Genomic DNA, 17,562 nt, shown 5'->3' on the forward strand with positions numbered 1-17,562 from the left:
TGTGGGAAAATGCAATGACAGATAGAGGGCAGGAAGATAGCAGACAGCTGGAGTTGCAGGGTCCTCCGTAAGAGGGCATGAGATCTTCTGATCTTTCTTTCTCTCTGTCTCAGGGAAGCCACTCAAAGAGATTTGATTTACTTTTTTATTTATGTTGTTTATATTGACTGTTGTTGCGTGTGGGACCTCAGATGCTATATATGTAGAAATTATAATAGGAGATTTGAAACTAAACTCATATTTTACCCATTAAATTATTTTACTGTGTTTCTCTGACCTAATTAAAATTGATCAAACTTACATTTAGTTTATAATAAGGTCTCAAAGGATTAGCAAAAGTATGTAAAATTATCATTCTTACACTTCAATTGGAAGTCAGTCAAAATCATTCAGCCTACTTTTGATCAATTTAATCCTTCCTTAATACATGTGTAAATTATTTCAAAGGAAATATTTCTGTCTTGGTTATCTTTTTCAATTCCCCATGGATAAAATCAAGTCCCACTCTCGTTAATTATTTATTTATTTATTTATTTATTTTAATTGAAAATGAGTCACATCACAGAAGCAAAATTATTTGCTGATTTAATTTGATGCTGACTCAACATTAATTAATTTTATGATGAGTGTACTGTACATAAACTACCCTTCAGAATTTTGGGGTCAGTAGGTTTTTTTTTTTTTTAAGAAATTGTGAAAAATGACAGTAAACACTTTTAATAATGTAACAAAAGATCTTTTGAATTTTATATTTATCAAGGAATCCTGAAAAAATGTATCACGGTTTCCACAAAACTATTAAGCAGCACAACTGTTTTCAACATTGATAACAATAAGAAATTTTTCTCGAACACCAAATCAGCATATTAGAATGATTTCTGAAGGATCATGTGACACTGAAGACTGTAGTAATAATGTAATGATGCTGAAAATTCAGCTTTGCAATCACAGAAATAATTTACATTTTAAAATATGTGACCCGTGCTGGCAAAATGAGTCAGAATGCGCAGGGCTAATTACGAGGTATAGGCAAAACAAGTAAAAAATAAAATAAAAAATATGTCGAATTTGAGGTTTTCACAAAAATGATTTCTAGTGATCCAAATGCTTCAAAAAGCAATTAAACATCTAAAAGTATCTTTATTTGTATGTTTTCTGAGAGGAGTACCTTTCCTTTGTCCATTTGAATGTCGTTTTTCTCTGTTCGAGTCACCACTCTTCTCCTCAACAACTTCCTCATTAGTCCAAGTTTGGTATTGTTTTAAAGCGCACCTTTCCAACTATGTAAATATTCATAGCGAATATTTGATGACATGATTCTAAACCAATGAAATGTTATTTTTGTTATATTTTCAAACGCAGATGTAAACAAACCGATCCTACTCGCGCTGACAGATCCGAAGCGCTCACACAAAGATGTCTCAGACAGCGTGCAACTCCGATATACACATATAAACAGAATTACAGTACTTCAAAATGTTGAAGTAAAATATTGAAAAAAAAGTTGAATGTATATACTTCAAACAAGTGTAGCTGTCATTTCTTGTCCGATTCCGACAAATCATACATCATACATGTATCATACAGGTCAAATCATACAGGTTTTTTAATAGAGATTGTGAAAATAACCCATTTTTGAAATTTTGCCAACACAGGTATATAAAAAAAATAAATATATATATATATATATATATATATATATATATATATATATATATATATATGTGTGTGTGTGTGTGTGTGTGTGTGTGTGTGTGTGTGTATATATATATATATATATATATATATATATATATATATATATATATGTATATAGAAAACATTTATTTTAAATTATAATAATATATTTTACAGTATTACTGTTACTATATTTTTGATCAAATAAATGCAGCCATGGTGAGCATAAGAGACTTCTTTCAAAACATTAAAAAAATCTTACTGACCCCAAACTTCTGAACTGATGAGAGTGTATATTGGTGAAAACAACTGTTTCTTAGACAGGGAACATTTCAGTGCTGTGTTACAAGCAATACATCATCCATATAAATTGTCCACATAAAATAGATGTCTGTGACATACATCTGCAATCAGGGCATGAAAAACATCTTAAGAATGTTTTCTAAAAGTGGTTTTAGCAATATTTTTCCGTGGTGATACAATTTCTACTGCAGATGAATTGTTTGTTTTGGGTGTATCCTAAAAGTAACATGATTTCCAATTGCTTTCACAGTAAATGAAATCATCAGGAACGATCTCTCCAGCATCTCCGTGCACAGCCATGCATAGCAGCTGAAGGTCCCTCTGAGAAGACCACGGCAATCATGAACTCTTCAGCATACCAGATTTCTTACAGAAGATCCGAATCTGCAAGACCTGACTCTGATAACACCGATTCAACAAACAAACCGTGTGCACTCAGAGTTCCACTTGATGTGAGGCCGTCAGAACTCACCGAACCTTGCTTGTTTTATTTCCACGGGGGGACTGAAAACCAGCCTAAAAGCACAGAAAAAAACAAGTGCACTTCACTTCAGAATTTATCAGCACATCCTGCCGAGACGGAGCCGTGTGCTGTTGCGGACCAAGTTGTCTCCCTTTTGCTTTCCTATTTACTCTCTTGTACTCGATGTAGCTTTTTAAATTATTACCGTAAGTGCAGTTTGACGTCTTTCTCCATCCACGGCCATGTATATTTCTAAAAAGAACATTTGTGAGATCATTTGAGTCTGGTCACAAATCAGAATAACTTTGCAGGCCAAAAGCCAGGCGTGCGGTTGACGCATGCACAAATCTAAATTATAACCTAAACTTTTTAGTTTTGTTTTGGATGCATGCATATGTGAATGCAGCTGTGCACGTCTGAACACTCACTTTGTCCTTGTGTTTTTGTTACATTTCATCATCCAGTGGCACAAATATGTGTGGTTAAATGAAGTATCTGTTCCTCATGAAGAAGAAAACATTGACGACTGATTGCCTTTATGGAGATGTTTGATCGAATATCATTTTGTAGCCTGACCTGTTTGTAATCCCGAGCGGCCTTGTTGATTTGCCTTAAGCTTATGCCAAATTGTCGTTTTGTTCATCATATGACAGCAGATGTCTGTGCTTATCTCTGAATAGCCATTCCAATGTTTATAGCTTTTTTAATATCAGGTATGATATGTACTTGTTAACTGGAATTTTTATGAATAGAATAGAATAGAATAGAATAGAATAGAATAGAATAGAATTATTTATTTGGAGTGAGCTGGAATTAATCAAACACAAGCCATAAGGGAAGTATAGTAACTCTATCCCCTCTATGGTCACATTGGTAGCAAATTTTGTGACCAGAGAATGACTGGACTGGCATATGTCAACCATCCAATATTATTCTAGCAATTTTTCAAGGCAATATTATGGTTTCACATTAGGCTAAGCTCTCTTAAACTGCCTCCGAACAGCAGAATATATGTTTCACTATAACTGCCTCTATGACCTGATGGTTTACTGCACTGTGCCTTAAAGTGTTTATTAAGCAGGAATACTTTTATATATATGTATTTGTCCTCTCTAATTATAAACGTAATGCATGTTTCTCAGCATATAATGAGATTTTCGTACAGGGGGTTTTACTTCCTGTACATTGTATCCTGTCTGTAGGTTGTTAGGTAATGTATGCACTTTAATTTGTATTTTTCTGTACTGGGATCTCAGAAATACCACATATTGTTTTGTTGTTGTTGTTGCTGTTGTTGTTCTTTCTTGACAATCAAACCGAACATGATATATTCTTCCACAAGGTATCAATGACAACAACAGATTGTTTTTCTTGCAACTATATGTATTCAAATACCCATGCTAGTTACATTTTTACGGAGCATTTACATTTCAGTACCAAAATATGCACAATAAATTCATGCTTTGTTGGCTCTTTTAGAGTTGTGTATAGTTGAATGGTGTAAAATATGCATACAAATATATAGAAAATAGTTGTCATAATGTCTGTTTAAACCCTTTTAAATTACGATATTTCTCTCTGAATTTAATCCTCCAAAACCAAAACATTGGTTTGATATTTTTATTACCTTTCACATTTTTTGGTGTTTCATGAATTGTGCTTCTATTTCATAAATCTTGTAATATACTGTTTAAATTTAGCTGAAAATCCCTTAATAGCCTATTTAATGGCAGGTTCCTGTGACAACTTTATCCATATATTGAACACTATTGGGGCATGTTGTCACAAAAGTATTTTTTTATTTTTCCCCCCTCTGGGCAACACTTTACATTTAAGGTTCCCTTTGTAAAGGGTTTATAAAGGTGTTTGTTAATGACTAATAACTTACTTACAAATGCATTATAAGTCATTGATAAGGAGTTATAACTGCATGAATAGAAAGGGTGACTTTAATGTAATACCTGCCAAATAGTGAGCCATTCTTAACTCGCGTGTTATAAATGCTTAATAAATGTATTTATTCACATATTTTACTCAGAACCACATTTTTGGTTATTTCATGATGCAGCAAAAATATACTGTTATGTTGAGAGTGAAGGGTGATTTATTTGTGGTTTTCTCAATAATATCTCATGGCTTATGTCACTTTTCTCAGTGCTCATCAGACTTTACTCTGTGCATTACCCATGATGCCTATTCAGAAGAATGTATAAAAACTGATTTCATGTTTATCAAGACGAAATGATCAAACTTTATTTTGAAAAAACAAACAAAAAAACATACGAGCACAACCATAACTTGAGATATTAATAATGAAAAATGTAATTATAAGTTGTGAACCCTACTGAAGGGTGAACCATTTATTCATGAGTTATAAACGTTAGTAACCTATGAAAGTGAATCTTAATGTAAAGTGGAAACACGTGAATCATGTCTTTATTTATAACGTTTATAAATCATGAATAAATGGTCCACAGGACTTCACTTTACATAAGGGTTCACTTTCACAAGTTACTATTATTATTGATATTATTATTATTGATATTATTGAGTCTGACCATAACAGTATATTTTTGCTGCATCACGAAATAACCAGAAATCTGGTTCTGAGTAAAATATGTGTGAATAAATACATTTATTAAGCATTTATAACATATTCATGCAGTTATAACTGTTTATCAACAAATTATAATGCATTTGTAAATGAGTTATTAGTCATTAACAAACACCTTTATGAACCCTTTACAAAGGGAACCTTAAAGTGTTTTTTTAGTTAAGACTTTAAGGCATGGGTGTCTAGTCCTGCTCCTTTTCGCAGAGATACACCTCATTGATCTCCAAAATGCTCCAACACTCAAACCTGAAGCTTCTTGTAATCCTAAAGACCGTGTTCGAAATCGCCCCATCTACCCTTAAATAGGGCACTATTTGAGGGAACAGCCATGGTGTCCGAAACCATAATGGACGTTATCAAGTACACTCATTCAATCCTATTATGCACTGCAATAACGAGTGTACAACTGATGTACACTAAAAAGCTAAAGAATATCTATAATGCACTGTGAGGGTCAGTGGGTACAGTGGGTATGTGGGTACAGTGTAATATCAAACAGGCATTCTTTTGTAAATGATTATTAAATTGTTTCATTAAGAATTAAACGTAGTTGTTTCCATGACAGAGTTCAAAGTAAAACATTTTTCATCTTACAACTGGAGTTGCCAGTATGATATAAGATATAAACATCATCATAATCATCAAGTGAACTATATTAGTGGACTAATGAAAGGAATAGTGAGCAATTTCGAACACAGACCTTGATTGGCTGGATCAGGTGTGTTTAGTTAGGGTTGGAGCTGAACTTTGCAATGGATAATAGCCTGAGAGCATTATTGGACACCATGTTTTATGTGTCTATCCACTTTGTTTTTAAAGGGTTAGTTCACCCAAAAATTAAAATTCTGTAATTTATTACTTACCCTCATGCCGTTCCACACCCATATAAGACCTTCGTTAATCTTCGGAACACTAATTAATATATTTTAGTTGAAATCCGATGGCTCCGCGAGGCCTTCATAGGGAACAATGACACTTCCTCTCTCAAGATCCATAAAGGTAACGTTAATTTACTAAAAAACATATTTAAATCGGTTCATGTGAGTACAGTGGTTCAATATTAATATTATAAAGCGACGAGAATATTTTTGGAGCGCCAAAATAAATAAATAAATAAATAATGACTTATTTAGTGATGGCCAATTTCAAAACACTGCTTCAAGAAGCATCGGAGCACAAATAAATCAGTGTGTCGAATCATGATTCAGATCGCGTGTCAAACTGCCAACGGCTGAAATCACGTGACCTTGGCGCTCCGAACAGCAGATTCGATACACTGATTCACTGCGCTCCGAAGCTTCCTGAAGCATTGTTTTGAAATCGGCCATCACTAAATAATTCGTTATTTTGTTATTTTGGCGCTCCAAAAATATTCTCGTCGCTTTATAATATTAATATTGAACCACTGTACTCACATGAACCGATTTAAATATGTTTTAGTACCTTTATGGATCTTGAGAGAGGAAATGTCATTGCTGGCTATGGAGGCCTCACGGAGCCATCGGATTTCAAATAAAAAGTCTTATTTTGTGTTCCGAAGATTAACGAAGGTCTTACGGGTGTGGAACTACATGAGGGTAAGTAATAAGGTATGTAATACTTACATGAGGGTAAGTAATAAATGACAGAATTTTCATTTTTGGGTGAACTAACCCTTTAAACATAAGATAATGCACAGCCATTTGCAACTTGAATGTGCGAGGCTTCCGGTAGCATCTGCTTCCAGTTATTTTTGCTGTAGGCCAAAACTGTATTTTGTTTTCAAATAATTTACTTTATTATTATAATAATAATCAAACATAGTGTAAAAAGTGTTACCGTTTACTACACTTTGTTATCTATACCTGTAGCGGCTATTTACAGAAAATTGCTTACTTCTGCATTGCAAAAGAAGGTGGATACAGAAACTGACCTTCAAAAATTAAACCCACTAAGAGAAATATTCACTGGAGTAAAACATGTGACTAGCCTCTATTATGACAGGAGACTGCTAGTAATTGATATTGAGTTTTACAACAAAATCAAATGACAAAAGACTTCAAGATGTTTCTTATTGGTCCTAAAAATCAGAGAGAATAAAAAACGGAGATGATTTATTTGAAAAAAGCTTTTGTCCAAACTTTAAAACACTGACCTAATGTTCCGTTTCACAGATCTAGTTTCAACCCTAGTCACAACGGCTCATTAAAAATGCGGCAGTGTCGTCTGAAAAGGAATCATGAAAAATGCGCAAGATGTCTTCCCCATGTGCGCAGGAGATCTGAACTTCCAGAGTAGTAACTAATGGATCAAAGTAGAAGCAGCTGTTGCATCCAGGCTTTGAGCCAAGCACCCTGTGACACCTGCCAGGCAGACAGGAATATTTTCCATGGGTTTGAATCCCCGGTCACACATAGCCATGGTGACAACGCACAGTCAGGGTGGGGTGGATCATCAAAGCCAGTGCCCAGAAATAGCCTCTCTATTAGTAGGCTGCCTGTGTGAGGATTGTTAGAGAGCCAAGAAGACGAGAGGCTTTGCTAACGGTCTCAGTTATCATTGTGTGAAAACTGTCCCGTTGAGTGAAGAGCTGAGTCTTAAAACTCACAGATGTGAGCTCCACATCCTAATACATATAACTGTCATCCTCCCATTATCTTCTCTCCCTTGATACTGTGATGGATCAAAGCAAGATGGTGGCTGTTCTGCCCAGACTGTTGTCATCTGTCTAGTGTATTAGGTATTCAAACTTTTTGATGCCACGGACCCTTTCTAAACCGTATATAAATCAATACAGTGAAAAAAAACTAGAAATATATACAATATTGTCTGGAAAATCCTTTCTTTTCTTACTTTCTATGAAGTTGACACTGAATCTTTTTTTTTTTTTTTTTATCCACCAGAGAGGTATAAACCTGAAGAGAAACATAAAATTTAATAAACTAAAGTGCCATCAATCTCATTATTAAAGACCAGTTGTTAGAAATCAGAATAAAACTGCAATAATGTCAAATTCAGTAACTTGGGGAAAGTTACTTTTAAAAGTAATTTAAAGCTTTACAATATTGCGTTACTCCCTAAAAAGTAACTAATTGCATTGCTTAGTTACTTTTTATGGAAAGTAATGTGTTGTGTTACATTTTTCACCAGGGCTGGGCTAGCTTGTTTGTTTGTTAATAACAAAAAAAAAAAAATTGAAATTTGGCAAATGTAAAGGCCATTTAACACCAAAAGTGAAATTAAAGAATTAGTTCACTTTTTAAATGAAAATTAGCCAAAGTTTTACTCACCCTCAAGCCATCCTAGGTGTATATGGTTTTCTTTCTGATGAACACAATTGGAGAAATATTAAAGCTTTATAATGGCAGTGAACAGGGATCATGAGTATGAGCTGAAGAAAGTGCCTCCATCCACATCAATCCATCATAAACATGCTCCACACGGCTCCGGGGGGGTTAATAAAGGCCTTCTGAAGCGAAGCGAAAAAAATATCCATATTTAACAAGTTATGAAGTAAAATATCTAGCTTCCTCTAGACCACCTTCTTTATTCAATGTACAGTCAATAAATGGGAAAACTTGTGTTAAATGTTTTGTTGTTAATTTAAAAGTAAATCGTTACTTTACTAGTTACTTGGAAAAAAGTAATCTGATTACGTAACTTGCCTTACTTGTAATGCGTTACCCCTAACACTGCTTATTTATTTTGGCATAATTTGGTTTCTGTTTTCCTGTTTTTAGGATGTATCGTAAGCGTTAAGAACTGTGAGAGGCTTTACACTATCTTCCTAAGTTGAATACAGAAGGCAGTCTGGTGGAAGCTAGATATTTTACTTTATAACTTGTTAAATATGGATTTTTTTCTTACACAAATGCATCGCTTCACTTCAGCAGGCCTTTATTAACCTCCCGGAGCCGTGTGGAGCATGTTTATGATGGATGGATGCACTTTTGTAAGCTTCAAACTCGTTGGTCCCATTCACTACCATTATAAGGCCTGGATGTGTCAGGATATTTATTAATATAACTCTGATTATATTCATCAGAAAGAAGAAACTCATACACCTATGGCTTGAGGATGTGTAAATCTTGGGTTAATTTTCATTTTAAAGTGAACTAATCCTTTAAAGGGATAGTTCACCCAAAAATGAAAATTATCCCTTGATTTACTCATCCTCAAGCTAGGTGTATATGACTATCTTCTTTCAGACAAATGAATTTTCATTTTTGGGTGAACTATCCCTTTAAGACTAAGTATTTTAAATTGTATATTGTAATATTGCAACACAATGAAATCTGTAACATTGCAGATTCTTAAGATCTGCTCAATTCAATGACTTTGCATACTGAAAAGAGACTAATATCAGTGCTTTAAGGCCACTCATTGTCAAAGTCAATATTCGAGGCCACTCAGCAAAGGCCGGTTTTCCTCTGCTGAAATTATGACAAAAATATAAGCTTGTTTTCCATTTTTATTAACAGAAACTATAGGGCTGTCAATACATTGAAGAATCATAAACAATTTTTACTGCCTAACAGGTTGTTCCTTTTCTGTAAAGGAAAGAAAAAATAAATGCTGTTGTTTTGATGCAGCAGAAATTCTTTAGATGCAGGATTTTTTTCCCCCTGACATTATTCATAACTTAAACTCAACTATAATATTTTAAAGGCAAGTAAATGTTTATATTGGGGAATTCATTAGAAACATTTTAGATCACTTTATACAAATGTTGAGGGGACAAATTAAAAACCTTCCTGATTTTTCTCCATATAAAAAATCCAATGCACGTTACGTTTTACTTATACTGTACATTATATCTAGTTTTACTGATAAAACATAAATACGAGGTGACTTAATTTTAATAATTAGGAATTCTAAGACATTCTGAAACTAGTTTACTGAGGTCCCCTAGTAACCTTCTGCTCATGGGTGAAAAATGATCTAAATGAACAATATTCACTGTAGACCGTTACCGCCTCCTAGTGGACATTTGATGATTCTGGCAAATCTGGCATTGAAAATATTCTTACTCCTATTCGTGATTAGGATGTTTAAAACAAATAAATGGACAAATAAGAAAATTTAATATAATAATAAAGAAGTCAGCATAAAAACACTTTACAAACATTGTTAATATAATAAAAACATCTAAAATAGACATTAAAAGCAAGCTTATTTTACATCATTTACATTGTTAAATGTACATAAAATATTTTAAATTAGTTTTAAGCAAATTACTTTTCTGATTAAAGGTCTAATATAAAATTGTAATACTTTACATATGCTCCACAATTAAGAATGAATTTTAGTAATATCATTAATATTATTTACAGATCCCATTTTTCATAGACAATTAGTGTTACATGGGTCACCCGAAACGAAAAAGTCATATATATTGACCAAGGGAAACATAGTCACTGCCCCCAACATTGAGCCCAATTGCACTACTGCTCCACACCACACGAGAGCGCTGTGACCTTCATCTCGCAAGATGACAGCAGCAATCACCTTTACGTAGGATAGGACGAAAATAAAAAAGAACCACGCCAACACCTGTAAATTAGGATTTACATAGGATTACTAAATATACAAAAATAAACAATAAAATAGATAAAGCAAAAACACTTCTTATATTAAAAAATAAATACAAATACTCACAATAATGACTGTTCCAGAAGTCTCATTAACAAGCAGTGGACAGGGACTCAACACAGCCATGCCCATAATGTAAACTCCAATAAGAGAACCAATAGAAGTGAGAACTCCCATCAGCACTAAAGACCTGTTCAGAATGTAACAAAGAGTTAAGTTATCTATTTATCAGTTTTTAGTGTCACATGATCCTTCAGAAATAATTTTAATATGTCAATGTTGAAAACATAATTATTTCATGTCCTCATATTTGTTTGGTAAGCAGGATATTGTAGAGTTTCATCATATATTGTTCAAATGAACAACAAAAAAAATCTAATTACTCCCCATGCAATCATTGTTTTATCATAATATAGCTCACCTTTGAGTGTAAAACATGGTGATGAAGCAAGCTATAGGATTGGCAACATTCGCCATAGTGGCTGACCAGTGATAGGCCTGGTTTCCATATGGTAAACATGAGTACGACTGGACTGATGGCAAACCAGTATTGGTCAGAGCGTTTACCCATGCTAGGATAATGTAGATGTACACTACTTGTATCCAAGTGTACGTCCCTGTCCCAAACATGCTCCTAGGTTTCGCCTTTTGAGAACGCATCATTGGTTTCTGTTCAGATTTCTTGTTTTTCCAGCGGGATTTATGGTTTCCACTTCCATTTGAGTTACTGGGGCGCTCTCGAGCCACAGCTGGATGGTAGTTCAAAAGTAAGAACGCCACTAAACAAACCACCATCATAGCAGCCAGGAAGAAAAAATAGGCTTCAACTGAAAAATTAGCTGGTTGGTAGTGAGGCACAAGGTAGTTAGCATCTATTTCAGACTTATTAAGATGCGTTTCATTGGATCTGAGGATTTGAGATGCATTGACGCATTCCATCACACCTACACCTTGAACCATCGCCACTAAAGCCGGGACAAGACCGCTCAGGCCTTCTCCTATATAATAAGTCATGAGATACTCCGCCTTGAGCTGCATCATGAAGGGAAGGAACGTCACCGAAGAAGTGCAGTCCACTATGGAGATGAAGAAGACGAGGAGCAGGAGAGGAACACTGCGCTCCACACCTTGCACCACTACCGTCTCACTCCAAAAGAAAGCCAGGAAGAGACTGGCCAGTATCCCGAAACCAACAATAAAATAGATAACCGCTGTTTCGTTGAGCGTTCCTGGGCGGAAGCGGTGCATTAGTGTGACAAACAAAGGTCCGATGTTGGCCATTTGGACAATAACAGAGAGGTAGGAGGGAAGATACCAGCCCTCAGGTACCTGTGGAACGATTAAGGGCAGCTCCACCCACAGACCACAGATGGTAACCCAGGAGCCCATGCCAAACAGAACGGCCAAAACATGGGTGAGGATGGACGTGGCCATGATGATTAAGATCAGTATTCCTCAGAATTCGTAACCTAAATGTCTTCAGAAAAGAAAAATGATACAGTTAGTAACCAACAGAATTTCATTCAATTAGGACAGCCATTATTTTTGCAACTCCACTTGGTGTCACTAGTGGAGTAGAAATTACCCACTTCATCTTTAAAGGGTTAGTTCACCCAAAAAAGAAAATAATGTCATTTATTACTCACCCTCATGTCGTAAGGCCTTCATTCACCTTCAGAACACAAATTGAGATATTTATGATTAAATCCGATGGCTCAGTGAGGCCTGCATAGCCAGCAAAGACATTTCCTCTCTCAAGATTTATAAAAGTACTAAAAAAATTTAAATCAGTTCATGTGAGTTCAGTGGTTCTATGTTAATATTATAAAGCGACGAGAATACTTTTTGTGCGCCAAAATAACGACTTTTCAACAATATAGTGATGGGCGATTTCAAAACACTGCTTTGGAGCTTTACAAATCAAATCAGTGACTCGGAGTGCCAAAGTCACGTGATTTCAGCAGTTTAGCCATTTAATAGGAGATCCAAATCACTGATTCGATTTGTTCCGAAGATGAATGAAGGCCTTACGACATGAGAGTGAGTAATAAATTACATTATTTTCATTTTTGGGTGAACTAACCCTTTAAATTCCAATTTTGGTGCAGTCAAGTTCTCAAAAATGGCTCATTCTAAGGTAATAAAAACATTATGTAAGGTCTTTATACACCACTGAAAACATAGTTATGCATGTTTTATTGCATTTCTGTCAATAGATCCTCCTAAAATTTACATATTTCACCTTTAAAGGTTTAGTTCACTCAAAAATGAAAATGAAGTACTCACCCTCATGTCGTTCCAAACCTGTAAGACCTTTGTTCATCTTTGGAACACAAATTAAGATATTTTGGATGAAATCCAAGAGTTTTTTTTTATCCTCAAGAGAAAGCTACAAAATTATCACAATCAAGGTCCAGAAAAGTAAGACATTGTTAAAATAGTCAACGTGACTATTTGAACCTTCAACCTTAATGAAGCGACAAGAATACTTTTTAAGACAAATTTGTTGAATAAAGTCGTTATTTTTGCTTTGGTTTTGTGCACAAAAAGTATTCTCGTCGCTTTATAACATTAAGTTTGAACCACTGTAGTCACGTTGACTATTTTAACAAATTAGTCATGTTTTTACTACTTTTCTGGACCTTGAATGTGGTCATTTTGTTGCTTTCTATTGAGGATAAAAAAAACTTACGGGTCTTAAGGGTGTGGATCGAATTGAGGGTGAGTATTTAATGACATAAATTTCATTTTTGGGTGAACTAACCCTTTAAGCAAAACATTTAATCCAAGGGCACTCCAGGCGATTGACCCTTAAGTCAGTGTCAGTGTATTTTCACTTTGGACAAGAATCATCTGCTAAAGTGAAGTTATTCAGTAACATCTGTAGTGAGTGGAGCATTGTCTAACTATTACTTTGATGTTGTGCCAATGTATTTTAAGAACAAAGTCAGGAAGATTGTGCTTATTTGCAGAAGGGCTATCAAAGTACAAATCAGAGTGCATTGATAACAGGGGGTTTGTAGGGGCTCTAGGTGAGATCTTGAAAACGGACATGTAATAACTGTCATAGCATTAAATCAATGTACACATATATACACAAACTTTAAAATGTACATTAATGTATAAGGAAATTTGTTCTTGCAATTTCATGTCAACTATATAACTATGAATAGGTCTACCTTTATTTAGTGCAACAAAATCAGTCTGCAAAAAGTGGGACAGAACTTTGTTCAAAAGTGAACATAAGTTAAAACAAATCAAAATTAGGCAGGCTACTAGTCTGGGTAAACCCAGCCTGATCTGCCGGCGATTTGATTTTGCTCGGAAACTCAGTCTGGAAACCCGTGCATTCATTTCTGCTGCGCTGTTACACTTTTGCGGGAACCAATCACAGACTGGCTTATCCACCTTGCTCGCTATTGGCGGGTATAACACGATGACAGAGAAGCGACGGCAAGCAGCTTTCAAACTCTATCTGATCTACCCGTCTCTCCAAAATAACAATGCACAATCACAGTGACGCCGATTGTGTAAAGCATTTACCTTATCTGAGAGAAATGTAGCAGAGCGTTGATCCGACAGTCTCTTCATAGGAAGATTACAAACAGCGATTAATGACACACGACGATTCTCTGCTGTTATTCTGGTGGTTTGCTTCACGATGTGAGTACAGGACTCTTTTACTTCAATGCCCCTTGATGGTAGACAATATTTTTATATTTGCTCTATGTTTCGTCTCCCTGCTTCTTGAATCTCGCGCCGCCTGAGCTGACTGAAATTCTTTTTGGTTGTCATGACAATGACGTAGTTTAGGGCGGCTATATTCCGCGTTCATTTACACTGAACCAGAACAGTATCAGAGTCGCCTTTTAAACTCTCGACGATGTTGAATGACTTCTTTAGTTAGCAAACAAATTGCTCGAGTGGGTGTAAATACCGATCACTTTCATGTTTTTTTTGCACAACCTGCAAAAATCGCTCGATGCCATTGCTGCTTCTGCAAACTGCGGATCAATGCTACAAACCAATACAAACTAACCCTGCGTCTCAATCAGCTCCCTAGCTCCCTAGGTCGTGAATCAGTATATCATGCAAGTGAATGTGGCTGATTCCCTGATCAGTGCCCTGACTACTGAACTAGGGAGCTGATTGAGACACACGGTAAACCTGCCTGGAGTTTTCGCATCGCTCTGCAAAGTACGTCACCCGGATCGTTGATCTGATTGGTTGAAGGACTATCCAATTGCGTGACTAATGCTCATTGATCACGCCTCTTGTGCAGTAGGAAATACATAGCAAACTCCCCAGACCAGTGTTCAATTTTAAATTGAGCTTGGTCTGGTGATAGCCAGACTAGCAGGCTACATCATTGTGGAAAAAAACTGAATATATTCTAAATACAATCAGTGTGCAAAAAACAACTTAAACACAGTAAGCATTTTTTAGCTATTTGTCATTTTGGAAAGCTCATCTTTATGCCGTTTGTGGTTGTCACTGTCATAGTGGTTTGAGTATTAGTCTGTGTGCAGCGAGTAGGTTCGGTCACTGGTGACATTTTTGTGCATGTGTGTTATAGTTGTAGCATGAACAGTTCATTTATAATGATTATACTGATCATAAACACTATATAGCATGCAACATTTGAAAAAAGCATTTCATTATTTAACAATAAATAATGTTATATTGACTTATGGTCATGTAAAATTAAATAACAGAAAGGAGTATTTAGCAATGAATAAAGTAAATTAGAAAAAAAAAGATTCCATAATAACATGTATGAGAAATCTGACAGGTACTCACATGATCCGAGGCTAATCAAATGGAGACAATGACCTGTACAACAAGAAAATTATCTTATATCCTGTGCATCAGTGGGTGTGCCCATTCTAGCCAACCATGACACCTGTCTGTTGATGTTAAGGAAAGGGATAACTGGATAATGTGTAATTTGTAGTAATTTATTATAATGCAAGCAAGTCAGACCAACTCAGCTTCAGTAAAAGTTTAACTGTGACCATCATGTTATGCAATAATGTGGTAAAAAAAAAAAAAAAAAAAACAATACAAGTGCTGATGATTGTAAAACAAACTGTGGTCTTTTCTATAGTTTATAGTTTTAAAATATTTAATTGTTTTAAATAATTGATTTAGTGGTGTCAACACTATTATTTACAACATTTTAAATAACCAGTTAGTATTGTATATATTTTATTAAGAATATAGACAAACCTTATTTTACTGCTGGCAATATGTTTAATCTGTCACATATTAAATCATTTCTTTTTATTTTCAGAACATATAGCCCCCTCACCCCCACCCCCATCCTTGACGCTGGATCTGACTTCTACAGCATTTAATATTCTTAGTTAATGTTAATTTCAATGTTTAATAGGCCTACATTATTAAAATCAAAAGTTGTATTTATTAACTTAGTTAATGCACTGTGAACTAACATACAAACAATGAATGACTGTATTTCTATTAACCAAAGATGAATAAATAGGCTGCTGTAACAAATGTACTGTTCATTGTTTCTTCATGTTAACAAATGAGACCTTGTTGTAAAGTGTTACAAAAAAAAAAAAAAAAAGAATATGCAAATTTGAGCAATTTTATTGTACTTTAAGTAGCCAATAAAGAGTAGAAAAAGTCTCGAAGGTCCCCTAGAAAGGCTTATTATTACTATGATTATCATTATTATTATTTAATTTGCCAATTTAATAATTAAAAAATTACATTTTCAGATAAAAATAGCATTATCGTTTTCTAAAGTAGCCTATATTGTGTGTGAAGCGCTCCACTAGAGGAAAAAAGTGTGATGAGGGCTTAACACAGCAAAAACGTTTTGCAGTGGGATGGAAAACGGTCTTGAATTGCTCCCGCATCATATTACCTAAAACTGCATTTATGACAAACAACTACACAGATGTATATGTCATGACAATCTATTACGAAATGTACACACCTTGTTCTCTGCTTCTGCCGCTGCGGATTGAAGTGCACGCTGAATAACGCAAAGGGTTGCTGCTGAATACGGAGTGGAGCCGAAGTCTGCCGCCGTTTTCATATGTTTTGAAGGGGATTTACGCGATCACGAGTTAGCATACAGATTACTGATTTAATCACACATTTTTATGGGGGCTGGGTGGAAATTTGGGGTGGCTAAAGTCCTCCTAAATTGGGCCTAGTAACGCCCTAGACTGATAAACTCCACAACTGGTTTTATATCAGTCACAACATTCCACTTTTGTTGAAAGAACCATTTATTACTTATAAAGCTGTGAGATCTTATAACAATGCACATTCAAAGGGCATAAGCACATGTAAACGCATTCAAAACAGCATATAACAGATCTATGATGCCATATAATATTTTCAGTCAATGAAGACTTGAGAGAAAATTATTTATAATTATATTTAGGCAAAGTATCCGCAGCATGAAACTGCTAAGCAATATTAATTAGATGTCAGGAATGCGATTAGTGCCCGCATTAAAATTTCCAGCTCTCATAAAGCTCCATTCTGCCCTGAATAATTAGTCAAAAAAAAAATAAAAACGACATTTCTGAATTCTTATTTCATGGATATTTGTCAAAAAAGAAAGAAAGAAAGAAAGAAAGAAAGAAAGAAAAGTGCATGATAACAGCAGCAGCTGAAGAATGCATGAGATTAATCTTAATTAAAATACTGGCCTCACATCTAAAATAATAAAAAAATAATCAAAATCAAAAAAGGTAAAACATGGCAGCATCACACATGGCAGATATTACAGGTCTGACATGTCAATAGTACATTTAGACTTATAAACATTAAAACTAAAATTTTACAGATATATTCAGCAGAGAAAAAGTTGTGTGTGTCTAGATCTAAATCCAGAAAACTGTAAAAAGTCATTCATATTGGAATGTGACGATACACATTTTTTGCTTGTGGT

General features: G+C 34.9%; 2 protein-coding genes across 3 annotated transcripts in view; one reads left to right on the top strand and one right to left on the bottom strand.

Moving 5' to 3' along the window:
- nfatc1 (nuclear factor of activated T cells 1) overlaps positions 1 to 3,923 on the top strand; it is a 50,826-nt gene extending 46,903 nt beyond the window's left edge. For both annotated transcript variants that reach the window (XM_048202376.1, XM_048202375.1), the window contains exon 10: positions 2,231 to 3,923. In XM_048202376.1, the coding sequence (XP_048058333.1) occupies positions 2,231 to 2,286 (56 nt within the window). In that variant the 3' untranslated portion in view covers positions 2,287 to 3,923. The remainder of the gene's footprint in view (positions 1 to 2,230) is intronic.
- Positions 3,924 to 10,040: 6,117 nt separating this feature from the next.
- Positions 10,041 to 12,078, bottom strand: si:ch73-196l6.5 (riboflavin transporter 2). The gene is made up of 3 exons (XM_048202378.1): positions 11,050 to 12,078; positions 10,695 to 10,818; positions 10,041 to 10,589 (listed from the first exon to the last, which is right to left on the bottom strand). The coding sequence occupies exons 1-3, from the start codon at positions 12,060 to 12,062 to the stop codon at positions 10,380 to 10,382; spliced, it is 1,347 nt and encodes a 448-aa protein (XP_048058335.1). The 5' UTR covers positions 12,063 to 12,078; the 3' UTR covers positions 10,041 to 10,379.
- Between the last annotated feature and the right edge of the window lie 5,484 nt (positions 12,079 to 17,562).

The sequence above is a fragment of the Megalobrama amblycephala genome, linkage group LG9 (genome assembly GCF_018812025.1).
Source record: "Megalobrama amblycephala isolate DHTTF-2021 linkage group LG9, ASM1881202v1, whole genome shotgun sequence".
Lineage (NCBI taxonomy): Eukaryota > Metazoa > Chordata > Actinopteri > Cypriniformes > Xenocyprididae > Megalobrama > Megalobrama amblycephala.